Source organism: Gorilla gorilla, chromosome 22, assembly GCF_029281585.2.
Source record: "Gorilla gorilla gorilla isolate KB3781 chromosome 22, NHGRI_mGorGor1-v2.1_pri, whole genome shotgun sequence".
NCBI lineage: Eukaryota > Metazoa > Chordata > Mammalia > Primates > Hominidae > Gorilla > Gorilla gorilla.
In genome coordinates this window covers 20,310,314-20,328,536 of record NC_073246.2, presented here as the reverse complement: position 1 = coordinate 20,328,536, position 18,223 = coordinate 20,310,314, and the positions used below count along the sequence as shown (strand labels likewise).

The following is an 18,223-nucleotide window of genomic DNA, read 5'->3' as shown; positions in this document are numbered from 1 at the left end:
TATGAGCTGTAGCATTGGGAAGTCTCTGATCATTTATTTCACATTAAGGTGAATTAATTTTTCAAATAACACTTTAATGTGTTCTCTTCCTGAGGGTCTTTGCAATTAAAATATGGCATAATAGAGGCTATTAGTTTGACCAAATTAATAATGTTTTAAATGGGTAATTTCAAACACAACAGTACCACTTTCAGAAGATGTATATTTGGACAGACACTGCCATCATCAAAGGCTTCAGATTTTCCCCATGACTTGGTGTAAGGTAGGCAATAATTAATGACTCTCAACCATTTTCCTCCCATCATTCTTTCTTTCCTTCTCTTCCTTTCTCCTTCTTTCTTCTTCTTTGATCCTTTTATGGGAGGTTTCCTCTCCAATTTTGTTTTCTGATAATTCAAAGAAGGGTAAGGGAAAATGGAAAGGCCAGGGAGAAAAGAGACAGCAGAAGGGGAAGTCAGTATTGCAGTGGCCAGACGTGGCTATACTTACTGAGCATCTTTTCTCAAGTAATATAATTGGATCCAGTTTCTCACAGCTCATGAGGTGGTGCGAGAGTGTCAAGTTCTACAGATACGTGCACTTCGGCTTTGCCATTTTGTTGTGAAATCATGAGCAAGTCACCATAGTCTCCTTGAAATTTAATTAGGTCATATGTGTAAGGAAGAAAATAATACTTACTGGAATAATGTCTGGCATGAAGTAGGTGGAATGAATAAACAAATGAGTGAATGAATGAGTGTTGAAAATTAAATAAGATCAATGTATACCATGTGCCTAGCATAGCAAATAGCATATAGCAGACATTCTATTTATGTCTTTCCTCTTCTACATAGCACAGGATCCAGGAAAGTACAGCTAATATACCCACTGTTCCTGAGAACCTAATATGTTACCTCTGGCCACTGGACCTTTCTTCCAAATCTGGTTCTGTGTCCTCCGGGCACCACCCTTGCACAGTATCCCACATCAACACCCTGGGTGAACTGTGACCAGTAACAGCTGGCCCTGAATGATCGTTTTACACTCATACTCTCTCTCGTCCCCTTCACCCCCAGGGTGTTTTCTCTTCAGGCTTTGTATGCTCTAAGAAGGAAGAAAACTACCTGAATGTTTAATATTGCTGAAAGAAGAAATTTGGGAGAAAATTGCTTTCTCCTGCCAGATGATATATATGCATGACAGAGTACAATGGAATATGACAATATCATAAGAGAGACACAGACAGAGAGATAGAAACTGTAACAATATTGACTAATTCAGAAGGAAGACATCATTGGAAATTTAGCCAGTGTGAACACATAATAAGGGGGTTGGGTTCAGCAGAAGAATTTAAAAAGCATGATCTGTCAAGATTTCACTATGTAGTAACGGTCACCATATCGTTCAAGGTGACAATATTGAATCTCTAGACAATATTGAATCTCTTGGGCTCACAAGAAGAATCAAGTCAGAGAAGATTAGAATGGAATCAAATCGTTTCATATGCCTCTCTGAATTGCAGGTTGCTTTTAATGCTTTTAAAAACAAGATCCTGAGTGATATTGCATTGGATGACATTAGCCTAACATATGGGATTTGCAATGGGAGTCTTTATCCAGAACCAACTTTGGTGCCAACTCCTCCACCAGAACTTCCTAGTAAGTAACCTTCATGTGTATTTTGTCTTATTAAATCATTAACGTCAGGTGTGGAGGCTCACAGCTATAATTCCAGCACTTCAGGAGGCTGAAGCAGGAGGATTGCTTGAAGCCAGGAGTTTGAGACAAGCCTGAGGATTACAGCGAGACTCTGTCTCTACAAAACAAAACAAACAAACACAACTTAGCTGGGCACAGTGGTGCATACCTGTAGTCCCAGCTACCGGAGAGGCTGAAGCGGGAGGGCCTCTTGAGCCTGAGAGATTGAGGCTGTTGTGAGCTGTAATCATGTCACTGCACTCCAGCCTGGGCAACAGAGTAAGACTCTGTCTCTAGAAAATCAAAACAAAACAAAAAACAATAATTATTTTCAGGTAGATCTTCCTTTGGCTTATTCTCATTATCTCAACCTACTGTTATTTATTTTTCCTGAAAATCAAAGACTTCAAAATATAAACCAAATGGAGGCTAGTAAAATATTACATGTTACACATAAATCCACAATGAAAACCACTCTTCATTATTGAGCATATTAATGATCATTTTAGTATCTTTCTTATATTCAAAAGTAATAAAGGAGCTGGTTTCCATTTTGTTTTCACTGGAATACAAACAAATGTTGTACTGGCCACGTGGCATGGTCTGTAGTCTTTGGGGAGGGTGCCTTGAGGTTTTTGTGGCCTTCTTAAGGAGTAATTTTAAGAGTTTAGTTAAGTCTGAAACCTACTGTGTCTATTTTTAAAATAATTTAATAACAATGACTAATCAAGCCTGGACTTTGAACATACAGACCTAGATCACCTAAATATTTTTGTCCTAAATAGTGCCTGTATTAGTCAGCATTCTCTAGAGGGACAGAACTCATAGGATAGATGTATATATGAAATGGAGTTTTTAAGGAGTATTGACTCACATGATCACAAGGTGAAATTTCATAATAGGCCATCTGCAAGCTTAGAGCAAAAAAGCCAGTCCAAGTCCCCAAACCTCAAAAGTAGGAAAGCTGATTGTGCAGCCTTCAGTCTGTGGCCAAAGGCCTGAGAGCCTCTGGCAACCAGGTGTAGGTCCAAGAGTCTGAAAGCTGAAGAACTTGGAGTCTGATGTTTGAGGGCAGGAAGCATCCAGCATGGGGGAAAGTTGAAGGCCAGAAAATTCAGCCAGTCTAATCCTTCCACGTTCTTCTGCCTGCTTTTATTCTAGCTGTGCTGGCAGCTGATTATATTGTGCCCACCCAGACTGAGAGTGGGTCGGCCTTTCCCAGTCCCCTGACTCAAACATTAATCTTCTTTGGCAACACCCTCATAGACACACCCAGGAACAGTACTTCGCATCCTTCAATCCAATCAAGCTGGCCTTCAATATTAACTATCACAGTACCTTTGTAAGGCTTTGGAATATGTTCCTTTCATGGGGCCACTCATGTGTCACTGCTGAGAAGTGACCAAGATTCACAATGTCCTATAAGATCTTTTAACTCAAAAGAACCAAATGGAGCCTGTGTCTACTTGTGCTCTTAAGTCAAATTGGAAGCATGACATTTCAGAACAAAACCCATTACCATTCAAATTATCCATGTCAAAGAAGACAATCACTTCATACTACTTTCAGATTAGGGGTTTGACAGAAAAACAAAGAAAAAGAAAAATGCCTATGATAATAAATAATTACAAACATCCACTGACTTTCTATAGGGATTTTTTCACTACACTTGTTTTTATGCAAAAAAAACAATGCTTTTTTCTTTGGATTGTGGTGGTTGGAAGCTGACTTAGCTCTACGGCTTTGCTTGGGTTAAACCTCATGTGTGTTTTGTTCTGCATGGATCTGATCCCACAAACGCAGTACTTTTTCCATTTCTCATTTTCTTCGAAGCACACTTAATACTTTTACCAAATTATATCAGCAAATCAGTTTGGAGAGCCTATCCAAATTTGGTTTACTTCCAAAACTATATATTTTTCTGCTTCCAATCTTCAAGGAAAAAAAGCAGACTTTTCAGATGAGTGGCTTTAACAATGAAAAGGCTCTAAAGGTTAATTATGGGTATTTGAGAACATGTAACAAAAGAGCTACCATTAGGTTGAAGACATTAGTTATACTGTCATATCGATCCCATGCCACCATATTGAATGAGCACTTACATTCCACCAAAAGATCGGTTTGCTTTTACTATCTTGTGTATTAACATGTTTAGATGCTTATATGAGATATATATGTTACTCAATATTTAATCATTCATTCAAATTTTATAAATATCTGCCATCTGCTAAACACTGCAGATGAAATGTAAGATGTAGCAATAACCATTAATACATGAAAAAATATATAAATAAATATTTGAAGCAATGTATACTTATGTGCCCCTAAAAGTAATACATGAGAGAAGTAAGTGATAGAGGACTTTGGAGAAAAAAAAAAATGTAAGCAGAAGAAAGCTTTAAGGAAGCGTGCAGATAAAATACGGAATGATACTCATAAAATGGATGCAAAAGCAGGAAAAGTACCATACATTCTCATGGAATAATATTGGTCATAAAATTGTGACAAGAAGTGAGTTCCTTCACAGCAAACTCTAGGTCAAATTTACCTTTGCTTTACCAGTGTATGACTGATTCCTAATATCACAATAATTGGTGATCAGTAAATACTACTAGAGATGGACTAAGCTTCTCTCTCTCTCTTTCTCTCTCTTTATCTCTCTCTCTCTGTCTCTGTCTCTCTCTGTTTTGGATATACTCTTATTTTGGTGACATGAAACTTTTGTTAAACAAAATTTTGGTACCAAAACTGAAGTTTGGAAATGATGGTAGGGATGGGTGTAGGAAGAAATACCCACATAAATGCAGTAATTTTGGATTTGTGGCATTGTTTGAAAATAATTGTCTCACTTCATTTTGTGTAGGTGACCCACACCCTACCTATTTATCATATGGAAGAGTTTTTTTGCAAGAACAACATTCAGCGTCATTAAAATCATGGCTTGCTTGATAAATAGTAATTATTCCTACAGATACCAAATATCAGCAACATTTTGCTATTTTGATATTTCAATCATTTAACATGATAGATTTTCTTGATAATTCTTTCTGCTAGTTTGTTCCCCTATTTATTCATAAATAATAAAGAAGAAAAATTTTCTAGGAGGAAGTAATATAGTTTCTTAGACCTGATACTTAAAATATAGCAACGTCTCATCACTACCTAAAATAGAAAATTTGAGGTAACTTTTTTACATCATATCATACATAGAAACAAAATTTTAAATATGATTTCTTAAGTTAAAAATGTATCTATATGACCCTTATAGTCTTCATATTTATATTCTAATCAGAAAGAGAAAAAGATAGCACCTTTATGTCAAGCTTGGTGTCCCTGTCTATTTTAACAATAGGGAAATTATAATGAAAGAATAACCCATCTGATTTGAAAATATAAACTTTAGAATCTGCCCGGAGTCTATTTGTTCCAGTTTCCAAATGGTTCACTTCAAGACAATATTTTTCACAGCAGAAAACATTAATTACCATCAAATGTATTCTGAACAATTTCATTCTAATGCCATTTGCAATTGGTTCAGTGAAATTCTTATTTGAGCAGAGCTTTTTTGGCTCCAGATCAATGACTTGTTTAAGCAGTAATAAAAGGAAACCATGGCTGACTGGCTAATAGCCTTTCTTTGGCTTCGTATAGAGCACTTAAAGAAGAAAACAGTCCCAGATCAGTGACTGAGTAATAACGCTCAGTTTCCTCCCTCTTTCCTGGGAACCCACATTGTGCCTAGTCTGAGGAAATGTAAGTTCAGCTTTCATAACCACAGAGATTATTCCATTTCATGACTTTAATAACTTTCTGCTGCATCAGTTCTACAGTTGTTGCTCTGTGACGTTGGAACAAATGAATTTAAATGTGGGGATTGCACTGAGTACACTTTAAGAGAGTAAACATTCCATTACGTGATGATCATGCCAATTTAAAACAATTTTGATGATTCATGACAAGATACCTACTGAATAGAAATAGGTGTATACAAAACAAAATCCACGTTTCAGGCCCCTGGCTTATTTCTGGGGCTTTTAAAACTAATTAAAAAGAAAAACAAAAACAAAACACCTAGCTATAGTATTAGATATTTCAATATTCACTCTTTATTTCCACAGTTTTTCTTTATTTCACCATTTTTAAAGCCATTTTCTACTTCCAAATGTAAATTAAAGGTAATTTGGCATGGCCGGGTGCAGTACCTCACACCTGTAATCCCAGCACTTTGGGAGGCTGAGGGGGGCAGGTCACTTGAGGCCAATAATTCAAGACCAGCCTCGCCAACATGGCGAAACCCTGTCTCTCTGGGGAAAAGAAAAAAAAAAGTTAATTTGGAAAGTTTTGTAGATGTGACCTAATACTTAGAGCTAAATAATCTAACTTTAGTTCTTCATGTAGATATGAATCAATCAGTACCTGTCTACCTCTCTACCTCTCTTGAAATTGATGGCCATATTCAGCAGAACTGCTTGCTTAGTTGTATCAGTGTGTTTTGGGTTGTTCTATTTTGTTTTAATTATTTTACCTCTAAAACTAATAGCCTGAGCCAGGCACAGTGGCACTTACCTGTTGTCCAAGCTACTCGGAAGCCTGAGGCAGGATGATGCTTTGAAGCCAGGAGTTCAAGGCTCGGGTGCACTACGATCATGCTTGTGAATAGCCACAGCACTCCAGTCTGGGCAACAGAGTAAGACTCAATCTCAAAACAAGACAAAACAAAGCAAACTAATAGCCTACGTTTTTGAGCTCTCATTGTCTGGATTTTTATTGATAACCAAATTTAGAGTACAGAGAATAAAAATCTGAACTTTATTGTTACACATTTAATAAAAATATTTATATCAGGAATGATCACTATAACTTGTTAATGAAAACATAAATTTTGATCAAATGAACACAAAATTTTATGGAACAGTTTACTTTAAATTACAACCTAAACTTTTAAAATGCTATATGTGATACCAAAAGATTTGTGTATCTATTACAATAATGATGAAAAACAATAGCCAATTTTGAAAATTAGCCACTTTGTTATATATTCAAACATCAATCAATAGGAGGTATTATTTCTCAAGCTACATCTATTAATTCTATCACATAAAGTATCAATCAAAAATCTATTTTTCCCATATTCTCATTTCTTGTTTTGCCATAAATATCTTTAATTAAAACCCTCTTATTGTAGATGAAAGCTAGGCTCTTCTATTTTCCACCCCTCAGTAAACACCTCTGCATTAACACACATTTCATGGACATCAGAAGTTTAAGCATGGAGTAAAAAATGACATGCATCAAGGAAAATATCTATCCTTGGCAACCACTTTGCCAAATACTGCATGTTATTTACATAGTATATGCAGTGAAAATCCCTATTGGCATAGTAAGAAATTAATCAGAACACAAGTGTTTAAGAGAACAGCTCCCAGAAAAAAAAAATGAAGGAATTTAACACTATAAATGAATATAATTCCCTATACCAGACAGGCTATTTTACTTTCATTCCCTGGCTGAGGATGTTTTACCTAATGGCACAGCATGACTGTGATATTTGGAATTACATTTCAATCTTTTGTTTCTCTAGTTAGAGGCACATGCCACATCTCTGCTAGAACAACATCACCATTAAAATAAATTGTGTCATATTTAGAATGACTTAAAGTGTTTTTACCAATTCTTTACAGTCATTTATATGCAGAGAGTAGCTGATCTATATTTTATCAGGCCAGGGATCAGAGATGTCTTATTGGTCAGTTATTTGATAATTATGATTTAAATGCATTTCAAAAAGTACTTAAGTATTTTAAAGGGATGCATTTTCCAAGACTTGCGTTTAGGGGCAAAATCCTAAGTAAACTGCCTGCCTTGACAGGCTTAACTATTACACTTGACAACGTTTGAGTTCTTGTTATGTGCTCATTAACATCCTACCTACTCATCTTTAAGTATAGCACACTAAGTGTTCAATTATGTCAAAATCCAATGCATTTTCCAAATCTCAGCTATTTACTCTATCAGGAATATAAGGTTTTACATTTTTCCTGTTACTTGAGGATACAATAAGAATAATGGTAAAAAACAAAAATACAAAAAGATTTTTTTAAAAACCCAGTATTGGCCACTGCTAAATTTGTGAAATAGGAAGTTAATTTTTCCCAGTCTTATATCTGAGTGTAATATTTGTCCCTGAAGTTAGTTAGACATTCCCTCCTTCACTGGTCTCATTAAGGATTAAAAGAAGTATTTCATAGCAATGTAGAATTATTGAAATTAAATGTGCGATGTGTATGTAGAGGTTATAGGATTGTGGTAGACCCTTCTTCTGAAATCTTTGTAAATTAGTCATGATTTCCCGTTGAGAACTTGCCCTTATTCTCCATTGTTGTTCCTTCTTTGGTTCACATGCCTTCCTCAGCACCCCATGTACACTCTCTTCTTCCTTCTAGGTTTACCCATCCTTGACCTTACTTGTCAGTGCTTTCATCCACTGCCCTCCTTTTTTTGTTATGTACGTATCAAGTGCCAATTATAGAGACTCAATTTAAACCCTGCCTATGGCAGTGTGAACCAGATGGTGGAAATTACCCAAAGTTTAATCAACCCAATAGGAGACAGTAAATTACTGTGGGATGAGCTTGAGATTAACCATGATGAGGTCTTGACTTTGACACTAGGTGGCTGTGTATGGCATTAACAAGCAAGTGAATATCTGTAATTCTCAGATTTTCCATTTAAAACTGAAATAATAATAGTAATTACCCAATCCACAAGATTGCCTTGAAAACCAGTACTAAGTATAGCAGGTAATGCAAAGGAACATTTCTTAAATTATGTCTAATTTTACAACAATCCAAAAAATCCTTAATATATATCTAGTTGTCTCCAAGACAACTAACTCAGAGCCACAATTTTCATCCAGCGCCAACAAATCCTCCTCTTATACACTGCGTTCTCTCCCCATATGAGATAACATGCATGGAAGCACTTTGCAAGATTTGGTAAAACATTTTATTATTTTGATAAGTTCATCTGGGTCTAGACAAGCCTGGCCCTGAAAGGCATGAAGAACAAGACCATGCCCTATCTCTTTACAGAACAGGACAGGTTGGCAAAGATCCCAACACTGAGTCGGAGTAATTGCCTTCCTGTCCCATCATATGCATCATGAAACCCAAATCTAAGCAGTGTGTTACATATAAACTTTGAAGATGCACATGAATTTCAAGTGACTTACATAAATAAGGCAGAAGATATATGAAAGAGAGATTAAGGAAGAGGGTATGGCTATCAACACTGTCATAGATGTAGAGACACTTAATTATCCCTCCCAAAATCTGATTTCTTGTTTATTGGGGGGAAATAATCTCAGTATTATATGCCTTTCATAATAGAAAAGAATATATTTATTCCAGTTTTCTGCATTCTTCAAAAGAGATTACTTTTCTTCTTTTGGTCTTGTTTTAAAACATAATAATGGTAACAAGAATTAGATACAATTAGAATGTTTAAAATAGTTGAGGATTTTTTACATTACTTTAGAATTTGTTTCTAATAAATGAAACAACAAAGTATGTTAAGAATTTTATAAAGTTAATCTACCTACTTAAAGTGTCAGACTCTGAGCTGGAAGATCTGTGCTCTGTTGTTTTAATAAATTTGCCTTAATAAGTTACCCGTCTCAACCTGGCTTCTGAGCAATGTTGGCTACCAGATCGGGGCATTGATTAAGCATTTATTAAGCAAATGAAGTTTCCCTTTGTCTCCCTTTCCTTACTATCAATGTGCAGAATAGTGAAGCTTTCCCTTAAGACTACCAAAAAATAAATAAATAAAATGAAAAAAAAAGGAAAATCAAGAATTGCAGAATTAAATGATTTACTAGCCTTTCTTGTTAGAGAGTGGTAAATATTGAATTTGTTTTATTTTAGGTAAACATTTTCTACAGTAGGGATTTTATATCTTAGTTTATGAAACCTATTTGTAAAAGATATTTGACAAAAAAAAATTTCCTTTGTCCAAATAATTTTAGGGAAGTGCTGTGCACTATCGTGCTTTCTTGAAGATTCACAAAGGCCATAAGAATGCTGAAGAAATTTTGAGAAGTTCTTATCTATTTTTTTTTCCAATTTTCTCTTTTACTTTTAAGTTCAGGGGAACAAGTGCATGTTTGTTACACAGGTAAACTCGTGTCATGGAGGTTGGTTGTACAGATTATTTCATCACCCAGGTATTAAGCCTAGTACTCACAAGTGATTTTTCCTGATTCCCCTCCCTCCTACCACTCTCCACCCTCCGAAAGGCCCCAGTGTGTGTTGTTTTCCTCTGTGTGTCCATGTGCTCTCATCATTTATCTTTCGCTTATAAGTGAGAACATGCAGAATTTGATTTTCTGTTCTTGTGTTAGTTTGCTAAGGATAATGGTCTCCAGCTCCATCCGTGTCCCTGCAAATGTCATGATCTTATTATTCTTTATTACTGCATAGTATTCCATGGTATATATGTACCACCTTTTCTTTATCCAGTCTATCACTGATGGGCATTTAGGTTGATTCAATGTCTTTCCTATTTTGAATAGCGCTGCAATGAAAAAACGTGTGCATGTGTCTTTATAATAGAATGATTTATATTCCTTTGGGTATATACCGAGTAGCGGAATTGCTGGGTCAAATGGTATTTCTGTCTTTAGGTCTTTGAGAAATTACCACACTGTCTTCCACATAGTTTAACTAATTTACATTCCCACCAACTGTCTATTATAAGTGTTCATTTTTTCCCACAGACTGTCCAATATCTGTTATTTTTTGACTTTTTACTAATAGCCATTCTGACTGGTGTCAGATGGTACCTTTTGCAAATTATGCATCTGACAAAGGTCCAATATCCAGCTTCTATAAAGAACTTATAAGAGAAAAAATAAACAACCCCACAAAAAAGTGGGCAAAGGACATGAACAGACACTTTTCAAAAGGTAGCATACATGCGACCAACAATCACATGAAAAAAAGCTCAACATCACTGATCATTAGAGCTCTTATCTATTTAACTGTATTTTTCGTTTACTTAAACTGCAACATTAACCCTTACATGACTAAAATTTACTTGTCAAAATTTGTATTCTAAGAAATGTAGTTGAAAATTTGCTGGCATATAGTATTATCTCCCTGAAATAAACATTGTGTTACTAATGATTTCCCATTGCTTTCCTTTTCAGCGGACTGTGGAGGACCTTTTGAACTGTGGGAGCCAAATACAACATTCAGTTCTATGAACTTTCCAAACAGCTACCCTAATCTGGCTTTCTGTGAGTCATTTCTTTCCCAGGTCATCAGAAACAAATGTCCATATGAAATGTAGATCACCCCTTGACGCAGCAAAGTAGATTATAAATTTGTCAAACATGGGTACACCTATCATATCTACCTGTAAGATTGCTTAATATGACAACAAAAATAACAATAATTGCTAAATATATATAGCATTTGTTTCATGCCAGGCACTGTGTTAATGCCCAATATACATTATTTCATTCATTTCCCACAAGAACTTCTTGAAGCAGGTGTCATTATTATAATTTCAAATTTAGAAGTTGAATAACAACAGTGAGAGAACCAGTGTTACTCCAGACACCGCTTTCTAAATCACTCTCCTTGTTTGTGCATATAATGTCTACAGTGTGTTTAACAAGTTTGCAATTTCACAGGACAAAGACAATGGAAAGTATTAAAAAGTAAAGAACCAGTTGTAGCATTCACACTTTTTGCAAATATACACTAGAGCCAATAATGCAGATAGCTACAGTAATGTAATTATTTCCAGTATAAAAAATAAAATTATAAGAAAGATCACTAAAAAATTTGTCTAGAGAAAATAGTTTGCTAAAACTGCATAAAGACTACCTCTAGGTCAATGTTCCTAAATAGATAAACTCATATAAAGATACATAAAGATTGTGTTGGAGATGCAGATTCCCTAGCCCATCCTACAAAGGTTCCACTTCAGGAGTCTGGACTGGGAAAGAAACATCTTTCCATGGCCATGCCTTGTTAAGAGCACTAAGCTAAATGGAGAATTCTGTCAATGAAAGAAATGCCCCAATGGTGAGAAAAATGTGTCGTCAGAAAAAGCCAACCTTGTTCCTTCAGATGATCAAGAGATAAGAGAGCATCACTTCCATAGGTGCATATGGGGTCAATATTGTAGACAAATACCTCATCCCCAAAAAATAAACAGCAACTAATCTAATTTGACTTGTTTGGGGAAACAGAGTTATCTCTGCTTCACACTGAAGACATCTTTTTTTTTTTTTTTGAGACGGAGTCTCGCTCTGTCGCCCAGGCTGGAGTGCAGTGGTGCGATCTCGGCTCACTGCAAGCTCCGCCTCCTGGGTTCACACCATTCTTCTGCCTCAGCCTCCTGAGTAGCTGGAACTACAGGCACCCGCCACAACGCCCCGCTAATTTTTTTGTCTTTTCAGTAGAGACGGGGTTTCACCGTGTTAGCCAGGATGGTCTCGATCTGCTGACTTCATGATCTGCCCTTCTCGGCCTCCCAAAGTGCTGAGATTACAGGCTTAAGCCACCGTGCCCGGCCTGAAGACATCTTTTAAACATCATTTGAACAAAGTGATAATCTGAAAAATTCAACAAGCAGTGGAACATTTAAACAATTTGGAGAAATTTATTAAATTTAAAAATGTTGTTTATTTGACAAATGTGTATTCAATACTTTATTTCCTTAATCTGAAGTAAGTAAAGAAGACACAAATGTAGCACAGTATAGATGGTGACTCAGATATGTTGTCAGGCACAAAATGTCCAAAATACTGTTATAATAAGGGTAAAGGCAGGACTCTGTGGAGAGTCCTTGACATATCAAAGTAGGAGACAACTGTTTCTTGAATCTCCAAGAAAAATTAAATAATGGTAATGGGTAAAATTAGAAGTGTGAAGGAATTTTACACCATGTTATGAAGTTTGAATTTCATTCTGAGAGCACTGGGGAGTCTTTGAATGGTTTACAGGAAAATGGCGATAAAAACGAGCTTGCATTTTAGATCAGAGATTGATGGTAAGGGATGAGAATCATCAGCATCACCAATTAGGAGATGAGAAACTATAGTGATTTGAACTCTTGTTGTGGTGGCAAGGGACGTTGAGAAGTAAATGGGGTTCAAAGGATGTTGGAGGTAGTAATAGCAGGCTTAGGTGATTGATTGGATGTGGTAGGAGAAAGGAGGTCAAGGAAGGTGCTGAGGTTTCAAGCATAGAGAACTATGAGTGGATGATTAGTAGTGCCACTGAGATAGGAAGAATAAGATAAATGAGTTTGCAAAAGAGATAATTCTGCTTTTTCTTTAGAACATGTTGGATTTGAAATATGTACAGCCATATGCAGTAAATAAGTCGATAAATTTGCCTGCATCTGAGAAAAGAGCAGAAAATAAAGACAGAAATTTTACTATATAAATATAATTATATTTCTTAAGAGTGAATGAGAAAGCTAATACAGAATGAGAGAAGAATGGCCTAGAAAAAAATCTGAAGGTTGAATTATTTACGAAATCAATAAAAACAAGAAGTGTTTATTGATGCTGGTAGTCTTGTTTTATTTTGTTTGTTTTTTAATGAACTAAATGTAAATAAATGCAAAAACTTTTAAAATAAATATTAAAGCTTACTTGTCCTATAAACTGCATTTTAATTACCTAATTTTCTTCTAAATTTGATCATAGAAAATTAAATAAATGAAACTATAATTTTAGTATCCTTTGATATTCATAAATGTTATATTGTAGAGGTAAAATAATATTTGTAAACTTTGATTAAAGTATTCCATTTCATAAAAATATCAATTATACTAATTTCAAATTTAATTGAAATGTTACTATAAATATTATTGACTAAACCAATATATTTTATCACCAAAAAAAAATAATGAAAAGAAAAAAGAAACACCTTGAAATACTGATTTTCATGAAGTGGAAAAAAAATTGATTTTTTTAAATTTATTTGAAATTCTCAAGAGAGTGAAGCTTTTAAGAGAAATCACCAAGTGTGTTCCAAATTAAATGTTACTTCTTATTTTTAAGGTGTTTGGATTTTAAATGCACAAAAAGGAAAGAATATACAACTTCATTTTCAAGAATTTGACTTAGAAAATATTAACGATGTAGTTGAAATAAGAGATGGTGAAGAAGCTGATTCCTTGCTCTTAGGTAAGTCTGCAATCTGAATATTGTAAAGGTTGTAAAGCTCAAGATGTTGTGCTGATGGAAAGAGTGTTTCTTAATTAATGTAATCACTCTTTTACAACTTGCAAAATGAAAATACAATAGTAAAGTGACATGAGTTTATGTGGAACTTACAATATAGGGTATATTTAAAATAGTGACAACATAATGTTTTTCTTGAACATTCTTCACAAAGCAGGACTAATTATTTTTACTTTTTAAATTCATTTTTAATTTTCATGGGTACATAGTAGGTGTATGTATTTATGGGATACATGAGATATTTTGATACAGGCCTACAATGCATAATAATCATCACATCAGTGTGAATACTGTATCCATCACTTCAAGCATTTTTCCTGTCTTTGTGTTACAACCCAATTATATTCTTTTAGTTATTTTTAAATATGCAGTAACTTATTATTGGCTGTGGTCACCCTATTGTGCTATCAAATACTAGATCTTATTCATTCTAACTATATTTTTGTATCCATTGATCATCCTCACTCCCCCACCCCTCCCAGTACCCTTTCCAGCCACTTGTAACCATCATTCTACTCTCTATCTCCATGAGTTTAACTATTTTGGACAATATTTTTGAGTCATCAGTTCCTACCAGCTGGTATTAATTGACTACCACAAGCACTACCCATTGGAGACTAGAAGCTAAGGACACCCATTATGTAGTTCTCTTTATGTGTACATCGGATGTCCAAAGATAGCTCTTAAATCAGTTTTTATTTTACTTCAAACTGTTCAAATTGTGTTATACAAAATTTTTAATGAGTTTTACTTTACATTTTATTATTACTTTGGCTGTGTCTCTAGTACTAGCTGCTTCTGTGTAGGTACCTGAGAATGCTTCAAAAATTGACCAGTTTATTTTTCTTTTTTATTTATTGATTATTTTAAAATAAGGCTAGGGAGAGTGTACTCTTGTAGAGGAAATTTTTGTGCTATTATAGAGTGTACTATTATAGAGGAAATTTTGTGTATTCTATAGATCATAGAATACGTGCTGACACACTAAAAAGCTATCAGTCAAACATAATAGCTAATATGTTATCTAACTACCACTATTTTTTGTTGTTGCTGTTGTTGTTGAGATGGAGCCTCGCTCTGTCACCCAGGCTGGAGTGCAGTGGTGCAATCTCAGCTCACTGAAACCTCTGTCTCCTTGGTTTAAGTGATCCTCCTGCCTCAGCCTCCAGAGTAGATTGGATTACAGGCGCCCACCACCTCGCCCGGCTAATTTTTTGTATTTTTAGTAGAGACGGGGTTTCACCATGTTGGCCAGGCTGGTCATTTTTAAGAAAAAGCTGTCTCTTGATAAGTCACACATTAAATAAAGATGCTCAAATGATCAATTTTGATGAATGAAATGATACAACTAAAAAGTGTTTTATCGCCCTCCCACACACAAAAAAGCGTTTTATCTAACTGTGCTTTGGACTTGTATTCATCAAGTATTGTAAAATCTGATCTAATAGATATGCAGTCAGGATACAATCACATGAATGCTGCACCTAATCAATGAATACTCCAGAGAAAATTTTCTAGAGCACATCAAGGGACAGTGTGGTGGGGAGGGTTCCCCAACCTTTTCATCAGTCAACCCTTATGTAGAATTCTACAACAAAATCTCACAAAGTTCTAGAGTGTGAGCTTCCTGGGAGAGGCTTTTGGGAGCCACACATAGAACAAATAAAGAAAATTTTGTTGGGACTAGAAGGGTGGCAAGAACTGAGGAATCTGAAATTTGGTTCTTTTATACTCATGTAAAAAAGTTTTAAATAGTTTTTCTATTTTAGATCAAATTATTCTTCAAATAAAAACTTCAGAGTTCTCAACATCTAAAAAATTAAAACGTATCATTTCATCTGTTAATAGTTAAACAAATCATTGAAAAGTAAATAAGAATTCCAGAAAGATCTTTGATTTATTGTTTTAAAATTTGTAGGCAGGAAGGTCTTTTGAAACTAAATCACTTTCAGGGCTTCCAATATATAAAACTTTTTTTAATAAATGTATTTTTTAATTAGCTGAAATATAGTAAAGAACGTTTTATTGTTTATGAAATCCCCAAAGCTGAGGGATTAAGGGCAAAAGGTTTAAAAGCCACCATGTAGTTAATATTCTCAATCTCTAAATAATCCATCCTTCAGATTAGGTTTATGATTCCACACACAAAAAAATACTGAGTATGTTTGGTCAAAAATTTAGTAAAGGTGACTATAAACTCCATTGTTTTATAAAGGTCTTTATAAGTAGTCAGTCATTTGTCTGGGATAACATGAGCTTTGAATAGCAGTGGTACTAAGTCAGATATATTATAAGTAATTCATCATTACATTATAGAGTTGCACAAACCTCAAGAAATATCAAAATTTAAAGAGAAGTTTGCTTTGTTGAAAAGTGTTCAAAATGTAAAAGAATGTGTGTGTTCATTTACTTGTGGCTGCTCTATGAGCGAGCCATGTGGCATGTAGCCCTACGTCTGGCAGATGGAACTGAGATGTGGGGTACATTTCCTTCTAGATCCAAAGGATCATCTCACTGATTATCTCGTTTTCCTTGGAACAGCTGTGTACACAGGGCCTGGCCCAGTAAAGGATGTGTTCTCTACCACCAACAGAATGACTGTGCTTCTCATCACTAACGATGTGTTGGCAAGAGGAGGGTTTAAAGCAAATTTTACTACTGGCTATCACTTGGGGATTCCAGGTAAGAGCCCATAAATCACACATTGCATCATAATTTTTGGAGCAAAACAGCAAAGGTATACAGAATTTCAAGGCCAAAATCATGATTTTAATGCTTTCCTTCTGTGACACTTATTCTTCCTCATCTTAATGAAGATGATTTTCCCTCCTTTACATCTGTAGTACCATTACCTGAGTTCGTTCAAAGTAGGCAGCCACAAAAGTTTTTAAGCAGACCTACTTGGATTTCTCTGATGTGTAAGGAGTGTTGAATTTTGTTCATTGAAGAGGGCCATGTTAAATGTTAAAAGTAGGATACCTGACCCTCTAAGGAAGGAAGACTGTCATGTTTCCCATGTCAAGAACATTTTCAGAGAGCAAAGAAGGAAACAGGCAAGAGAGCTGTTGGCATGCCAACAACATTCAATTAAATAATTAACATCATTAACTTATTGGAGACAACCAGAGTAAAGCACCACAGTGTAGGAATTTAATGCTATTTGCTGGCGTGCCCAACCCTCCGACACTAGGTGTTTTAGTATATCCATAAAATAATCAACAGGAGCAAACAAAATAGCGGCATGTTCATCATGGATATATGTATATGTGTGTGTGTATATATATATGGATATATGTGAATATGGATATATATATATTCATATATCTAGTATTTGCATATATTTGCATTCAACAATCTGCAGAGAATTTTTTTGTAACTTGATACTTCACTTGGACTATGAATTGTCTCATAGAACTGCCCGGCAACTCAGTGGTTCTTTCCAGGTGCAAATATGTCAGAAAAACAGAATATATGCTACTTCCTACATCTCTCTTTCTCTTCCATAGGAAGAGAAATATTTATGGAATTGATGTATTTCACTTGAATATTTAGAAAAGAGGTAGGGTTGGATAGTTCATCTTCATCTGGCCTATTATCTAATACAAAATCCAGTTACTATTAGGTTATGTTTATCTTTGTTCCTCCACTCACAACTGACCAGGGCTTTTGACACCATCCCAGAAAGCTGCCTGCTTTAATCTTTATGGCAAATAAAGAGGTCTACCATCTGGCCCTGAAAATGAAGCACAACTGATATTATGCATGCTACTTAGGTAGAAGTAAGTGGTAGCTCAATCGATTAATCTGGAATTTGTGACTGATTTTAGAAGCCAATCTGTTTACTTACAAGCAACAGTGACATGGATCAATAAAAAATAATTAATGAGTAAATACTTTGAGATCTACACAAAATTATAATTTATCTTAGAGTACACTAAAAAGAAGAAACATAGAAAATGACATGATTTTGTTAGGTAAAGAAGAAAATACATTGAGATGCAAATATCAATAGATATGTATTTACATAAGCATGTGTGTGTTAGTGTGGCGAGAATTTAACTTAGAAGAAAATTTGATCATTGCTTTGGAAAATGTTAATCAAGATAATTTTGAAAATGTCATCTTGAATTGAATCACTGATTTTGTTTCTTGATTATTTTGTTGCTGCTGATTATACTGTAACCATGTTTGTTTGCCAATTATTTTATCTGCTATTTCAGTTTCCTTCTCTTTGTGGTGTACCTATTATTTTAATTTAATTCAACATTTGAGTTACACT

At 35.0% G+C, this 18,223-nt stretch overlaps 1 protein-coding gene across 1 annotated transcript in view; it reads left to right on the top strand.

Annotated features, from left to right (window-relative positions):
• TMPRSS15 (transmembrane serine protease 15) overlaps positions 1-18,223 on the top strand; it is a 136,332-nt gene that overhangs the window by 62,716 nt on the left and 55,393 nt on the right. The window contains exons 14-17 of the mRNA XM_055373826.2: positions 1,502-1,637; positions 10,885-10,974; positions 13,762-13,887; positions 16,486-16,626. Coding sequence (XP_055229801.1) covers positions 1,502-1,637; positions 10,885-10,974; positions 13,762-13,887; positions 16,486-16,626 — 493 coding nt within the window. The remainder of the gene's footprint in view (positions 1-1,501; positions 1,638-10,884; positions 10,975-13,761; positions 13,888-16,485; positions 16,627-18,223) is intronic.